General features: G+C 55.8%; 1 protein-coding gene across 1 annotated transcript in view; it reads left to right on the top strand.

Moving 5' to 3' along the window:
• Positions 1-3,220: 3,220 nt before the first annotated feature.
• Positions 3,221-15,194, top strand: part of MGAT5B (alpha-1,6-mannosylglycoprotein 6-beta-N-acetylglucosaminyltransferase B) — a gene marked incomplete at both ends in the record, with an annotated part of 64,328 nt that continues 52,354 nt past the window's right edge. Inside the window, 2 exons of the mRNA XM_082293931.1 lie at positions 3,221-3,288; positions 9,566-9,678. Coding sequence (XP_082150057.1) covers positions 3,221-3,288; positions 9,566-9,678 — 181 coding nt within the window. The remainder of the gene's footprint in view (positions 3,289-9,565; positions 9,679-15,194) is intronic.

The following is a 15,194-nucleotide window of genomic DNA, read 5'->3' as shown; positions in this document are numbered from 1 at the left end:
CATTCCCTGCTGCTGCTGGACTCGGAATAACAAACATACGTGTGTATGTGTGCTGTATAACTTCAGCATATTGATTTTTGGGGCCATTGCTTCTCAGCTGCCGAAGAAGATAATTCACTGCTTTATTACCATCCTTGGAATTTAGATTTATCCCTCTAAACAGAGAGCTGGTAGTTAATTAAGCTTTTGTTTCGAGCAGCAGCACAGGGAAAGGACTGGCTGCTGCAGCGCTTCTCCTCAGGGATGAGGGCCCTGGGGGGATGGGGAATGCCACATTCCCAACCCTGGGGTGATGGATCCTGCAGGATGATTCTGGTGGGAATTGGGAGTGGCAGAAGCAACCCTACCTGGCTACCCAGTCCCAGTTGCTTCCTGCTGACTCCAGCACCCTGCCAGAATGTGCATGGAGATTGACAAGAGCAGATTTCTGATTTGATTTTATTTTATCTTTCCTGGTCAGTGCTGCAGGAGGCACCTGAAGGAAGCCAAGGTGGCTGAGCTGCCTTCTGCCTGCCCAAGAAACAGCCAAACCCTTTTCCAGCCCAGGATCAGCTCTGGCAGGAGGAATGGCAGGACACCATCTCCTCCCTGGTCCCTTCTCCCCTCAGTGTCACTCACCCCTCAGTCTTACAAAGTTAATGTGTGGTGCCTCGTCACACCCCAGACTTTTCCTGCTGGGAAGCCGCTGCCATTGGCACGATCCAGAGCTTGTGGGATGGACAGAAGGACGTTGGCACGTCCTTATGGAGGTCAGAGGCTCCCATCCCACAGTTCCATTCCACGCTGGAACTCTGGTCCCCCCTGCTCTGCACTCCTGGGTGAGATGTTCCCTTCTCCTCCCAGCCTCTCGGGAAGGCACAGCTGGCTCCTGGCACACGCCAGGCAGTGGCTTGGTTGCTCCACCACCCACTCCATGCAGTGTTTATGTGCATTAGGAAGGTTTCCAGCCCCAAGGAGCTGAGCTGATCTTGGAAAGAAGTTCTTGGAATGAAGGGCTCTACCTCTTGCTGCCGGCTCTGGAGGGCAGCAAGCAGGAAAACACCAGGTTTTGAGGTGGTTTTACAGCTCAAATGAGGACTAAGAATTCCTGTCAGAGCAGCAGGAGCTGGGAATGGAGTAAGCAGGCAGGAAATCAGGGGTGGCAGGATCCCCACAGCACCTTCATTAGTCTGCTGCTCCCCTCCTTGCCCACCGGCCAGGTGAAGAACGCCACGTGGTTTTTCCAGAGGAGGCCAGATGCTCCCAACTGCACCTAAAATGGCCAGGACTGAACACCCTGGCATGGAGTCTGTCCATGCACTGGGGCTGGTGGTAGTGCCCATAAGGTCCCCAGAGGATGGGCTTCAGAGAAGGGAGTCCTTGCCAAGATGACCTGAGAGTTTGGGTTTGGCTTGAGAGTGCTGACTGCTGCTCCTGAGCCACACTTCCTGCAAATCCTCAGTCTGTGCATCCGTCTGCCACATCCTGCTGTGATCCTACTCAGACCTGGAGTGGCAATGACTCCTTTCCTGTCACCTTCCCTTGCAAAGCGTGGATGAACACAAAAATCCCTCTGTATTTCGGAAGCCCTAGAGAATATGGTTTTGCTTCTCACTCCTGCTTGGATAAAAAGTGCTGTTTCATGGGGAGAAATTCTGTTTTGGGGTAGATTTCCAGCTGTCTGTCCCTGAGCTCGCTTGTGGCTGGTGCTGTTGCAGCTGATGCCCCCTGGAGCTCTGCTAATCAGGGCCACCCCTGGTTTCCATTGAGGAGAAGGAAGCAGTGTGAGCATCTGGGATCCCTATGGAAATGCAGTATCACAGCAGCATTTCCTCTTCATCAGCCCCACAGGAGAACACTGGGATTGTGCACAATCAAGGTTAGTTTGTAGAGGAGTGGGTGGCTGGTGCTGGGAGGGCATTGGAATTGCTCAGCGCTTCTGGAGCAGATCACTGAGCCAGGCCAGGGGGATGGGGCTGGAGGGAGATTTCTCTCTCTGGAAGAAAATGGGATAGAGAAAGGCTGGGGAAAACCATGGGAGGAGAACATCCCACCGTGGGGAAGGCAAGGGATGGCTGTCCCCCAGTGTCACCCTACACTTTATGGCACCTGTGGTGGTATCCAGTGCAAAGGGGGACAGCCAGCCATGGGGCCAGCGTGGCATGAGGGGGCCTTGCTGGCACCACAGCCCCCCCAGACCACAGCCTGGCCCTGTCCTGTAGCCTGGCCAAGAGTGCACAGGGGGGACAACGTTGTCCTTCCAGCCATTCTATGCCCACCCCGTGGGGCTGCATCCTCCGGTGGGGTGCACCCATCCTGGCTGGGGCTGGAAATGGGGCATCCCTGGGCTCTGTGCACACTTGGCTCCTTTAAGTCCCAAGTTTTGGGAGGCTTTTTGTTCTTGTCACCTTTCACAGGCGAGCCGGAAACCCCTCTGCTGAGCTCAGCACTGCTGCTCCTGCCTCAGCTCTCACGGCCCGTTCTTTGTCTTCCCAAGGACACCGCCCTGATCCTCTTGGCAGCACCCACGGATACCCGGGAACTTTGGGAAGCCACATCGTGGGCCGTGACTGTGCCTCCCAGGGAGAAAACAGGGTGATGGGGCCGCAGAGCTGCAGCCTGGTGCTGTCGGGGAATCCAGACCCGCCTTTCCCCGCAAGGGAGGTTCGCCCTGCTCCTAAAACCTCCCAAATCAACCAGCACCTGGGCACGGTGCTCGGTGGCACTGCTGGTTTGACAGCCCTCGCCGAAGGGCCATCCCTGCCTCCCGAGGTCCCCACGCCGGGGGCTGTCACCTGCGCGGGGATGCTGCCGCCCTCTCCTCCCAAACCCGGCCATCCTCCCCCCAAAAACGCCATCCCCTCTCCTCGGGGGGCTGCCGCACGCCCATCTCCCTTACCCCCCTGTCCCGCCGCCTCCTCCGCGGGGCCGGGTTGCCGCTAGATGGCACGCGGAGCGCGGCGGAGCGCGGCGGAGGCTCCGCGGGGCGGTGCGGGCGGTGCGGGGCGGAGCGGAGCCGCAGCGCGGGGTGCGCGGAGCGGAGCGGAGCCGAGGGGGGCCCGGCCATGGGCTCGGCCGGCAGCGGGCACGGGCAGGGGTAGGGCTGGGGGGACGTGTCCCCCCACTGCCCCCGCCATGCGCCCCCGCGCAGCCCCGCGCCCCGCCCGCTGAGCCCCGCTCGCTGCCGCCCTCGCTGCCTCTGGGGGGGTGCGGGGCCGCCCCCTGCCCGCAACTTTGAACGATGATCACAGTCAACGCGGATGGCAAGATAATGGTCAGAAGATGCCTCGTCACCTTGAGACCCTTTAGGTAAAGTTGGTGTTTCCTCCTGGCCGCTGCCGCCTTTCCCGGCTCCTGCGGGTGGGGAGCGGCCGGCGGAGCGCGTTGGGTGCGGGGGGCTGCGGCTGGCCGGGCTCTGTGTGAGCCTGCGGGGCTGTGCGTGTGCGGATTGAGCCCAGCTGAGGGTGTCAGGGATCCGGGCGGGTCTGCCCGCGGGGCAGCGTGCGGGTCGTGCGGCTCTCGCTGGCTGCCGGCTCCCGGTTCGCCCCACCGCCGGTATCTCTGGGGTTATCGCGGGGCTGTTCAACGCTGGCTTTTTTAGTACCGTCCTCGGAGATGCTGGTACTCGGCGGGGATTCGGTTCCTCTGGTTTAAACCTGCTGGTGCAGCTGGGGACTTTGAAACCCACCCTGAACCAGCAGTGGGGCCGGGGTGGATGTCCAAACCTGAACCCCTACGGCTCCAGCACACCCGTACCCACCCATTGCTTTATTCCCCTTGTTGGAACTCCCCATTTTTGCTTCCATACCTTTGCTTCCCCTCTCCAGCCCTTGCTCTCCGGCTTCTTTGCTTCACTGGAGATGTTCTTGGGTTGCTCCCGGGCTTGAGACACAGGGGAGGTGTCGGTAGTTGCTTGGTTTTTCAATGGGGAGAGGCACCAGAACCCCTTAGAGATAGAGGGGAACGTGCCGGGGGTGAAACTCAAGGCGGGGTGAGCCCAGCCCAGCGGTTTCCAGCGCTCCCCGCTGTGTTTGGAGGTTTGGGATCACCGGAGGGATCTGCTCGCTGCCTTTTTGCCTTGCCCAGGCTACCGCCCGGCGCTGCGAGGGAGGACAGGCTGTGCTTGCGCCGCTCGCTTGCGCCCAGGTGTGGAAAGGTTTCTGCCTCTCTTCGGGAGCTGCTTGGCTCTGCTTGCCTGGAGGGATTCCTGCCGCTGGACCCCGCGGCACCGCCCTGGGACCGGGGAACTTGGCCAAGGGGATGTCACAAAGTGGTGGCAGAGGCGTGAGCGTTCCCACAGCTCAGGCTTGCTCCAGGTGGAGCAGGGAGTGACTGTGAGAGACACGCAAAGGGCACACTCGCCCCGGGGAATGCTCTTTGCCTGGCTGTTTGCTTTCTTAACTGCGTTTGAATTCCATAGAGAGGGAGCGACTGGCTTGAGCATCCCTGTGCCCTGGGCATCACTCCTGGAGCAGGGGAACCCGATTTTCAGCAGTGACATGGGATCAGGGTGGGGAAGCACGGGGAGTGCATTTCAGGGTGATCACAAAGTCCCAGCAAGGTTGAGGATGTGTGTGCATGAGAGGTTTGTGATGCCTGGAGGGTCCCTGGTGTCCATAGCAGTGTAGGGCACCTGCACTGCCCTGTCCATGTGTCCTGGGCTGGCTTCTGCTCTCAAACCAGTACAGACCAGAACCACTGGGGTCACCTTGTTGCTAACAGTCAGGCTTTCCCTGTGCAAGAGGAGAAATTCCCAAGACCCTCTCCTAGCTGTGCCACAATGTCCAGGACCCCTGCACCTCCTCTATGCTGCTGTCACGCTGAGTGTGACCCTCCATGCCACAGTCCTGTGTCACCTTGCTCCCAGCCCAGCATGGGCGAGTGTTGGCACTGCCCAGCTCCAGCCATAACCTGGTGCAAATCTGCTCTGCTCCCCTAAAATCAGCACCCCCCAGCTGATGTGGGTCAGGGATAACCTCCAGGAGTGGGAGAAGATCTTGGCAGTCGGGATGGGTCCTGTAAATGGGTTCCTTGCTGCTGGCTGAGCAAAGCTTGGCTGCTCCAGGGAATCCTGTGGTGCAATCCCCTGCGTGATGTAGGCTCGGGGCGGCGGTGCCATCGGCAAACAGCACACAGGAAACCTGATCCTGTGCACCAAAACATTTCATTAACCACCTTCCAGACACACTTAGCAAAGCAATGCAGAGCCCTGAGCTGGGAGAGCACCTGCAGGAAGGGAAGGGGAGAGGGAGCAGATCAGTGTGGAAAACACAGGAATGTCCAAGGGTGGCTCTGACTTCATCTCAGCAGCAAAGGGTGTCTCATTTGATGCAATTCACCTAGCAGCCCTGGTCCAGCTCGCCCAGCTCTTGGCTCTGTAGCTCCATTTGCCAGCTGGAAGCCAAAGCCAGGCTTTCCATGGGATGTCACAGTGCTCAGTAAGAGAGTTCACCCTGGTCCCCTGCATGGAGGACAATGCCCATGGCTGAACATCACTTTGACAGCACCATGACCCTGTCAGGCTCCAAGCAAAAAAGGTTTGAGGGAGAGGGGTCGTTTATTAACCTGACTTCTGCTGGTGGGAACGGTGGTTCAGCATTTGGGAGTTGAAAGCTTCTCTAATGCAAGATGTTACCTGACTCTGTAACCCTTGGTTTCCCCAGGCACCCTCATAATATTCTCCCCGTGGGTCCCAGCGGGGTGATGTGGCACTGTGGGCACAGAACTGCTGCCACAGACCCAGTGTCACAGTCCCCTCCTGCTGGGTGCTGCTGGCCTTCCTCCCCCCGCCACATCCCAGCTCAGCACTCAGACCCTCCTGGTCACATCCAGCTTTCAGTTCCGTGGGCCAAAATCCTCCATGACTGGGACATCACCTCCAATTTTCATTTAAGACTTGAGGAATTTTGCTTTCTTCTCTTGTGGGCACTGAGCCAGAACCCTGAACTGTGACCATTTCAGTTTGGGGAGGATGTGGAGAGGGACTTGGCACCAGAACTGTGCCTGAGCAATGAATTAAACCTGACACTGCGTGACAGGCAAAGCCAGCATGAAGGATAGATGTTATTTGGTCATTGGAACTCCATAGTCTTCAGGGAGTTAGACTGGATTTTGGGGGTGAGGACCCAGTGCATTTGGACCATCTGGGATCTGGTGCATTTTACCTACTTTGTGGTATTTGTTTTCTATACAAGGAGTTTCCACTCAGCTGAGGCTGGGCCAGGCATTTTTATTCACCTGGAGAACATCAGCAAAAGTGAAAGAGATGGGGTCCTCAGGCTGAGAGAGGGCCCTGCACCCTCCCTGCTCCCTGGAGCACTGCTCTGGACTGGATGCACTCATCTCCCAAGGACAGCAATTCCAGTTAGGCTCCGATTCCTTTTTTTTTTTTTTTAAATTTAGGAAAAAAGCATCTTGCATCTCCCCTACTCTCTCTGCAATCCAGTCAAAATGAAAAAGGTTTAGTTTCCTAGGGAGATGGTAGAACACAGATCACCTTTGTATCTTTTTCTTCCTTTCCCCTTTTTCTTTCTGCTCGGTGTTTAACGATCCCTCCTTGACAGACTATAATTACGAAGAGTAGAAAGCATCAACAGTGTCTTGCATGATGATAAAGATACTGTCAATAGGAGGTGTGAGAGCAGGACCGGATCTGAGTATTTATCCAGGTAAAGCTTTGTTAAAGTGCCCCTCGGGGGAGGGGGGTACCAGGACAGGGCTGTGGGTGGGGTTTGTACCAGGATGTGCTCCCAGGAGGGACCCTGGGGTGCAGGACTGGGCTGGGCTTTGACCCCCTTCAGCTTCTTTCTTCTCCACCCTGCTCTTGTCCTCTCCTGCCAGGGAAGCACAGAGTTCCCTAAGGACAAATTCAGCCCTCCAAAGCCAAGCTGGGTGCAGCAACCCCCTCCAGTGTGTCCCTGAGAGCCCTTCCCAGCCCCAGCACCACGCTGGGTACAGGCTGTGATAATGGCAGTGCACTAATGTCCCCAAATCACCCCCTCTCCAAGCTATTTATGGGACACCACGTTTCTTTGCAGCATCAGGGATGCTCTGCTGCCTCCACAATCACCTCTCTGCTGGAGCTGGACCACGGCTCTCTGAAAACCCTTCTCCCAGATGTGCTTTGGGATGGGGGCTGAGGTTTGTATCATCTCTGTGTGCAGATGCCACAGCTCCATGGTTCAGCAGCATCTACTGGGGAGGGGGTGGCTCTGCTCCACTGGTTGCTGCTTGTGGGGCTCACCAGCCCTGCCTGTAGCCAGGCCTTTAGGGATGGAAGTCTGGATCAGTGAGCACACAGTGCTTTATGTATCTTGGAACTGCTTTCCACCCCTCCAGGGGTGGCTCATTGGGAAATTAAAGGAACCTCAGCTGGTCCACACCTGCACAGGGATGTCAGGCAGTTTTAGTGATGCACTTGAGCATCCCCTTTCCCAGGTGGGTCAGCTCTCCCGGGTAAATCAGCTCTCTCAGGTGGATCTGCTCTCCTGGCCTGGCTGTCAGGCAGTGTTTGTGCTGGTGCTGAGCTGGCAGAGCTCGTTAGTGCTGACAAGCCCAGGGTGTTGCTTTTCCCCCTGATTAGGTGGGAGGTGAGAAGGGGATGGGAGGCTGTGCTGTGCTGCTTGTCCAGAGCCCATGGCCAGGTGCCTCTGAGGGTTGGGGCAGGGCTGCTCCATGGGGATGGACAGGAGTTAGGGGCCTGTCTGCTGTCAGCCAGGCTGATTCTCCTCAGAGCAGGCAGAGGAAACCCTTTGTTCTTGAGCTGGGTGCTGCTGAGAGTGAGGCTGCCCTGGCTCTGGGGCTCAGGTGTGTGCTGACTGTGTGACAGCAGCGTCAGAGCTGGCTGGATGGAGGCACGGAGCTCATGGGATCCCCTGCAAGTGCCATGTCTTGCCCAGGAGCCTGTCCAGGCAAGGAAAGCCTGGCCATGCCGTGCTGGGACCGTAGGGAGCTGCCCTGGGAGCTCCTCCTCTTGATCTCCCTGGGGAAGCCCAGCCCTTCTTGAGCTGCTTGACCTGGTACTTGAGCTCTCCACAACATCTCCAGCTGCTAACGAGGGCTTTGAAGCAGGTCACTTTATTTGTTGGCCCTTTGCAGCAGCACATAATTGCAGTGCTGGTGTGTTGCAACCCAGAGTTAAGGGCTGGTTCCTACTCCTCTGCCTTTTAGCTGTGTAGAAATGCTTAGGTGGACAGCTGTGGGCTCCTGTGCACCTGGAACAGCCTGGGTGGCTGTGCTGTGTCTGTGTGCAGCTCCCGAGCCCTGTGGAGGATGCTGTGAGCTCGTAAAGGGGAGTTGGAGGCTCCTGTCCTCTGTGGTTTGCTTCCCTTTGGCTCAGGGCTGCTGAGAGGCAGCGATGCCAGCGGGCACCCCTGAGGGCTTCCTCAGCTCCCTGTCCCACACAGGATTCATCTGTGGTGAGACAAGCCTGTTGGTTCACAAAGCTGGCTGGGGGCTGTCTTTTCTCTTTCTCCTCCTCGAGATTTCCCCTGCGTTTGGTGGCTGAGATCAGGCTGCTGCTCTGGGAGCTGTCACACCCACACCTGCCAGTGGCTGTGCCAGGGCTTTTCCCGTGTGCCTGCTGGAGGATGCTGCCCCTGCACGGAGTCTCGGGGACGATGGCAGCGTCTCTGAGCGGTGGAAGGAGGCCAGGCATCCATCCCTTGGCACAGAGCTCTCTGCTTTGCACTCCCTGGTGCACAACAACCAGGCTGGCACAGAGCTCTTCCCTTCAGCCTTTCCACCCCCTAAAGAGTGGCTGGCCTGAATTTGGCCTGAGCAGGAGCAGTGCTGGGAGCTCCTGTCCCTGGCTGGAGGTGACGTGCAGATGACATCCTGCCTGGCTTGTCCCCGTGGGAACTGCTTCCCTGCCAGCCCGGGTGGGCAAAGCAGGGATGGGATGGCCCCAGGCCACCCGAGGGCCACCGGTGCAGGTCCCTCCGTGTCCCGTTGAGCACGGGGCTGGTGACACCATGACAATGCTGGTGGCCTGGTTACAGCGGAACAAAAGGCTTTCTTAAAAAAAATAAAAGGGCTTTTTTTAGATCCTTTGGGAGGAAGGGAAGGTAAAGGTCTCTCTTTGCTCCTCTCTCCCAGAGGAGTACAGGTATTGTTTATTGTCGTGGTTCTTGGGCTGGGCCTGGTGGAGCATCTTACGGGCAGCTGTGGTCTGGCTCAGCTTCCCCACTGAAGATGCAAATCCTCCACTCCCCCTGGAGGGCAGGGCAGGATTCCTCAAGTCCTGCCCATTGGAGCAGGGGTTTCAGAGGGGGTTCTTGGGCAAAACCCCCCTGCTCAGTGCCAGGGTTTGGGCAGAAGCGTCCCGGGGCTCTCTGTGGAGTGCACGTGGGTCTGGCCATGGCTGGGGTGAGGTGCTGGTGGGGCTGGGGCTGCACAGATGCTCCCTGCCAGGGCTGGGCGGGGATGGAGCAGTTGGAAAGCTGGGATTGTCCCAGACACCCAAACCCAAAGTGCCACTTGCTGCTGTGCAAAGGGATTACCCACCCCAGGGGTGGTGGGGCTGCCCCAGGAGGGAGGAGCTGGCTCCTCACCACACCTTGCTCCAGCTCTGTTTTCTCTCCCGCAGGATTTTCGTGCTGGGCATTGGATTTTTCACGCTGTGCTTCCTGATGACGTCGCTGGGAGGGCAGTTCTCAGCCAAGCGCCTGGGGGACTCCCCCTTCACCATCCGCACCGAAGGTGAGCGCGGCTCCGTGTCCGGCCGGTCCCACCTGCTGCTCCGTGACCCCCACGTGCACGGTCCAGCTGAGCTGATGAGTGCCAGGCATGCAGGAGGATGGTGCTTGGATCTTCCATTCCCACAGCTCCCTCCTGGCCCTTTTTGGGGTTATCAGGATGGCTCAGGGTCCTGTTGGCCTCTCTTGCCGTGGCATGGGTCACTTTGCCATGTGGCTCAAACGTGGCTGTGCTCACATGCAGAGGTGTGACACGGTGGGGATGAATGCTGGGGGGGGGGTGGTTCTGGCCCTGGCTTGCAGCAGAGGGATGGGGAGGCAGCGGGATCAGAGCCTCAGCTGGCACTGGTGTGGGTTGTGTGGGCTGCCACTGGTCTGACGTGTGGAGGATTTGGCTCAGGTGCTTGGAGGTCTCGGTGGGTTTGAGCAGTTTTGGTCTGCAAAGAGTGGAAATTGTTCCTCAGGGAAGGGAAAATAAAAGGCCTTTGTGGTTTTATGCAGGTGCTGAAATGTAGAAGAGAAAGATTCTAATTTTTAGCAAGCGTGTGTTCTGTTGCATTTAACACCTCTTTTGGTGAGACATGAAGTCAGCTCAGGAGACACTTCAGTGGTGGGACAGTCATGCCCTGCCCTTGCTCTGGGAGGACTCTGCTGCCATGGATTGAGCAGATTCCCCTGACTTTTCCTCTGAGATTCCAGTCAACTTGAGCTCCCCTGAGCAGGGTGAGATGGGCTTGGTCAGGCCACCGTGGTCCTCTTCTTCTCTGTACCAAAACCATGGGAGGATCTGAGCTCCACAGCCTCACCCAGGATGTGATTTTGGGGCATTAAATCCTTTCCCTGTGGTGCTGGAAGCAGTGCCAGCTGCTTCCCTACGGAAGGAGAGGGATAAAGTGGTGGTTTCCAGAAGCTGCATGATGTTTAGCTGCTTAGTTGACTTTCCAAGAGTTGGATTTGCAGCCCGTGGCAGCTGGATTTGTGCTCTCCCTATGGATGGAGCACACGGTGGCTGATGTTCCTCCCCCTCTGCTCCCACACTTGCTCCCATCACCAGCTCCATTAACCCCTTTTCCAAGGGCTGGTGTTTTCCTGGTGACCTCAGCCTGGTGGCAGGGTCAGTGCTTTCAGTGTTTCTGCACTTGCTCAGGGTACGTGTCCCCTGGAGAGGGTGTGTTTTGTGTTCCTGTCCTCAAGCCAAGCACACATCCCAGCATGGCTGCTGAGTGAAGTCTGGTTTTAGGGGATTTCTTCCTTCTTGGGATAAGAAGCAGCACGAGGAGAGTGGGCATAAGCCCCCAAACCACTGCCTTCCCCAAACCTTCTCCAGACCTGGCTTTTGAGGAGACAGGTTCTGAAAAGATTGCTGAGTTTGAAATTAAAGGTGTCACTGTCACAGCTGCCCTCTGTCCCAGAGGAGCCCCAGTGCCCCTGAAAATCTGTAGAGAACTGAAAGAAAGGCAAAGAGAGACCGATGAACTGTGGGACCAGCTGAGACATGGCACAGGCTGTGCTGCAAAGAGCAGCAAAGGTTTCCAGAAACCTGCAGAAGCACCTGGTGTCAACCCAGAGGGCTCTAAAATTGGGGTGAAATAAGGGCAAAAAGACCATTCCTCAGCTCTTTGCCCCCTTTCTGGATGCCTTGGATTGGCCTTTCCCATCCTTATCCTTGTAATCAGTCTAACCCAGATCTCTGAATTCACTGACTCCATCCTTGCCTGTCTTTTGTTTATTTGGAGCAGTGTCAGCACAGCCCTGGAGCTGGATCAAAACAAATCTCCTTTTTCAGGCCCTCACACCTCAAATCCTCTATGCTTAGGGGTTCAGGTGATTAAATCAAGGTGTGTAAAAGGGTTCACCCTCCTGCCTGATCCTCTTTGGCTCTGCTGAGGGCTGTGAGCACTGGCCTTGCTGGCTGGGAGAGATGCTGCTTTGCTCTGAGGTGGTGCAGGTTGAATGCTGCTTCTGGTAATGCCTGGCTGGTCTCATTTAAAGAAGAAAAGAAGTAAATTATGACCTAGATCATCTATTTCTTCAAGGTTTTAGTCTCTTAGCTGTCTAACTGGGTAAGGCAAGTCCTGCTTTGTTAGAAAGCTCAAAAATTCAATGCAAATCCAAATTTTTTTCCTATATTCAGTGGCTTTGCCAAACAAACTATTGCTTCCAGATGAATTGCTGCACATTTGGCTGTTGCTGTGCTTCTTGTTGGGGAAGATGAGCTTCATTCATGGCCTCATGCACTGGTTTTAAACACAAAGCATCCTCTCTCCTGTCTCTGGAGGAAGATAATGAACTGGGGGGAAGTTCTGTTCTTTGTCACCAAAGCTTGGCAGGCACAGCCTGAGAGGCTTTTTCTCACTCTTTAACACCTGGTTCAGGCTTTTGGGGTTCAGCCTTTCCTGTCACGCTGCTTTGTAGGGACTGGCTCTGCCCCAGGGTGCTGTAGCTGTTCCCAGGTGTGAGGAACCCCCAAAGCAGAGTGGGACCAAGGCCTCAGGGAATGTCCAAGCCAGGAGCTGGCCAGTGTCACTGCAGACCTCCCTCTGTCACCTGTGGAAGGCTGGGGCTGTCAGGGGAAGCTCTGATGGCTGGAAAAATGAATTATCCCATCCCATGGAAAAAAGCAGGAAGGATGATGCATCCTGGGCAGCCTCCCATGTGCTCTGGGACATGGGGAGTCACAGCCTCTGCAGAGGTGGGGAAACTCCACCCCTGCAGACTTTAGGAGCACACCTGGCTGATGTGAGGATGTGGGCAGCTCTGACCCCCTCTGTTTTTTGGAGCAGGAGGCTGAGGAGGGGACGCAGGAGGTCTCTCCTGGCTGAGGGGATGCGGAGCTCGCGTGGAATGAAGGTGGAAGTGGGGAGGGTGGGAGCAGGAATGGATGTGCTGCTTTTTAGCGCTGTGAAGTCTCCAAAGGTCTGTTTGAATAACAAACTGGCATTTAATTAACACGTGTTCTGGATCCCAGGGAAAGCCAGGAAATGTTCCTGGCGGTTACGGTTGCTGTCGAGCACACGGTGCTGGGCTGGAGGCGAGCTCGGAGGAGCAGCTTAATTGTGCTGAGCTGGTGAGCTCTTGGTGTGAGGAGGGGTGGGAATCTGCACAAACCTGGACAGGTTCATGGCCAGTGGCTTGGGAGGAGTTCCTGGGTGTGTGGCCTCAGGTTTGCCATGCCCAGGCCTGAGAGTTTCCCAGGAATGGGCTCCTTGGTGGGGAAGGATCCTGGTCCCTGCTGCTGTTGCCTGCTCCACCTGGACACCTGGAAGTGCCCTTTGGAGCATTATTCATTAATTGATGAATGTTGCAGGGAAGCTGCCAACATCCTCCTCCGTGTGCTTCTGGCGTGGGCTGCTCTACAGTGGAGCTGGAGTATTTATTGGGGTGGGCTTGTGGTGAGTGTCAGCTCCTGCAGTCCTTCCTGGGGCTGATCCCAGCTTTTGTGGCTCTTTGTGCTGCTCCTTGTTCCCACATGTCCTGCCAGGCTCAGCTGTGCAGGGGAAGCTGCCCATGCCCTTCAGGGCCTGCGGGGCTGGGGTGGCTGCAGAGAGCTGGGGGATGTCAAAAAATCATTTGCTTCAAAATCATCTGCATCCAAAAAATCCTTTGGGTTGTGGATGGATGCTGAAGTTCACAGTCCCTGGTCCAGTTTAGGCTGGGGCTGTTCCTGTTTCTCCCTGAGTGACCTGCCCAGCCCAGCCTTGAGCCTCAGCTATTGCAGTTCAAAGGAAGACATGAAAATGTCCCAGCCCTGCCCAGAGCTTTCTCGGCTCCTGAACTGTGCGAGCAGCCGGTCATAACCAAAATAAACATAGATGTGAGGCAGGAGCATGAAAAGGAGAGATGGATAATGTCACAGTCCAGAAGTTAATCCCATTTTAAATTCGATTTTTGTATGTGAATACCTTTCTCAGAGGTTCTCTCCAAAAGCCGAGTTTCTCGGTGTGTGCCAGAAATCATTCCTCAGATGGATTCTCTGCTTGGTGATTCGCTGCAGCAGAGGCTTTGCATCTTAACAATAAATAAAAAACCCCCTTCTGAAATGCAAGTTATTTTATCCTAATCCTCTTCTGTCAAGTAAACACAGACAAAGGTTCCTTTGTTTTGAAATGGCCAGTGAGAGAATTTGTTCTGCAAACAAAGATGTAGATTAAAAAAGGAACAGAGAAGTCTATAAATTCTGAATGTGGGAGATGCTTTGGGAAGGGCTCTAGGCTCAAGAGATTGAGTTTTCTGTGCCCTCTTCTCTCCTCTTATTTAGAATTTAATATGTTTGGTGATTTTTTTTTCCCCCCCAAGCATCTTTCTTGCTGTTGTTTTACTGCCAGAGTCAGGGGGCAGGAGGCTGATGCTGAAAAAGCACCAAATTCTGTCATCGTGCTGCTGGGAGGGATTTGGCAGTGGTTCCTCAGCCCGTGGCTGTGCCCCAGGCTGGATTTGGTGGGATGTACACCCCGCTGGTGGAACTTGCTGCTGCAGGGGATTAGCAGGGGAAAATAGGTTATTAAGTGTTAAAACGTGATTAGATGTGGCTGGAATGTTGCCTGCAACTGCTGTAGCTGGTTCAAAGAATCAAAAGCCTTTGGATTCCTCTTGCTGTTGATTCCTGCAGGGCTGGGTATGAGGTGCTGGAGGAATTTGCTGCAAATGCAGGGGATGTGTAGGACAGGTCCTGATACCCCGAAACGGCTGGAGCTGAGCTCTGCCCTCCTGCTGGGCTGCTGGCTCTTGCAAGAGGGGTCTGATTTGATTTCAGCTGACCTTGCTGGGACTTTGGAGTGATTTACAGGTACCTCTGTGCCTGGGGGTCGCTGCTGCAGCAGCAGTTCTGGTGCTGAGGTCCTTGAGTCCTGCTGCCCTTGGGAAGTGGGGGTTTGCTGAGCAGCTGAAGCTGTGTGTTTGCTGTTCTCATGACTGTCTTCTCAACCCATTTTCGAATGTTTCCTGCTGCTCAGCTGGAGAGCTCAGCACCTGCCTTTTCCCACCCCAAAACGAGTTCCCAGCAGCATCTCCAGCTGGTTTCCTGTGGCTGACCACAATTGGGCTCCTGTGTTGTGTTTCCTCCGCCGCTTTGGGAGCAGGATCGGTGGGAAGTGGGATGAAGGAAGGACAAGGGTGGGAGAGAGCTGATTTTAGAACACAAGCTGGAAAACAGAAGCAAGCAGGGGTGAAGCTCAGCCTCTGGAAGGCTGTTGCACCTTGTCCTAGGTTGCTGAGATGTGTTTTGGGGTCTGGTCTCCTCAGGGCTCCATGATATGGACCCTGATGGGCTGATAAGGAGCTTGTGGGCTAGAACAGAGGTTTTCCCAGTCCTACACCACTGGGATATTGGAGCTGGGCAATGGTAACTGGACCTGGAATCTGTCTGGAGGTGGGCAGTGCACCAGTGCCTGCAGGCACAGCAGGATTGCAGGTCACCAGAGAACAGCTTCTGCTGCAAAAACCTCTGGGATTTGGTCATTTACATTCATTTTGGAGGGAATAAAAATAAATGTGGAAAAGTTATGGAGAAAGTCTTCTAAG

Source organism: Coloeus monedula, assembly GCF_965178545.1.
Source record: "Coloeus monedula genome assembly, chromosome: 19".
Classification (NCBI taxonomy): Eukaryota; Metazoa; Chordata; class Aves; order Passeriformes; family Corvidae; genus Coloeus; species Coloeus monedula.
Note: the sequence above shows the minus strand (reverse complement) of the source record. Positions and strands in the feature narration are given on the sequence as shown.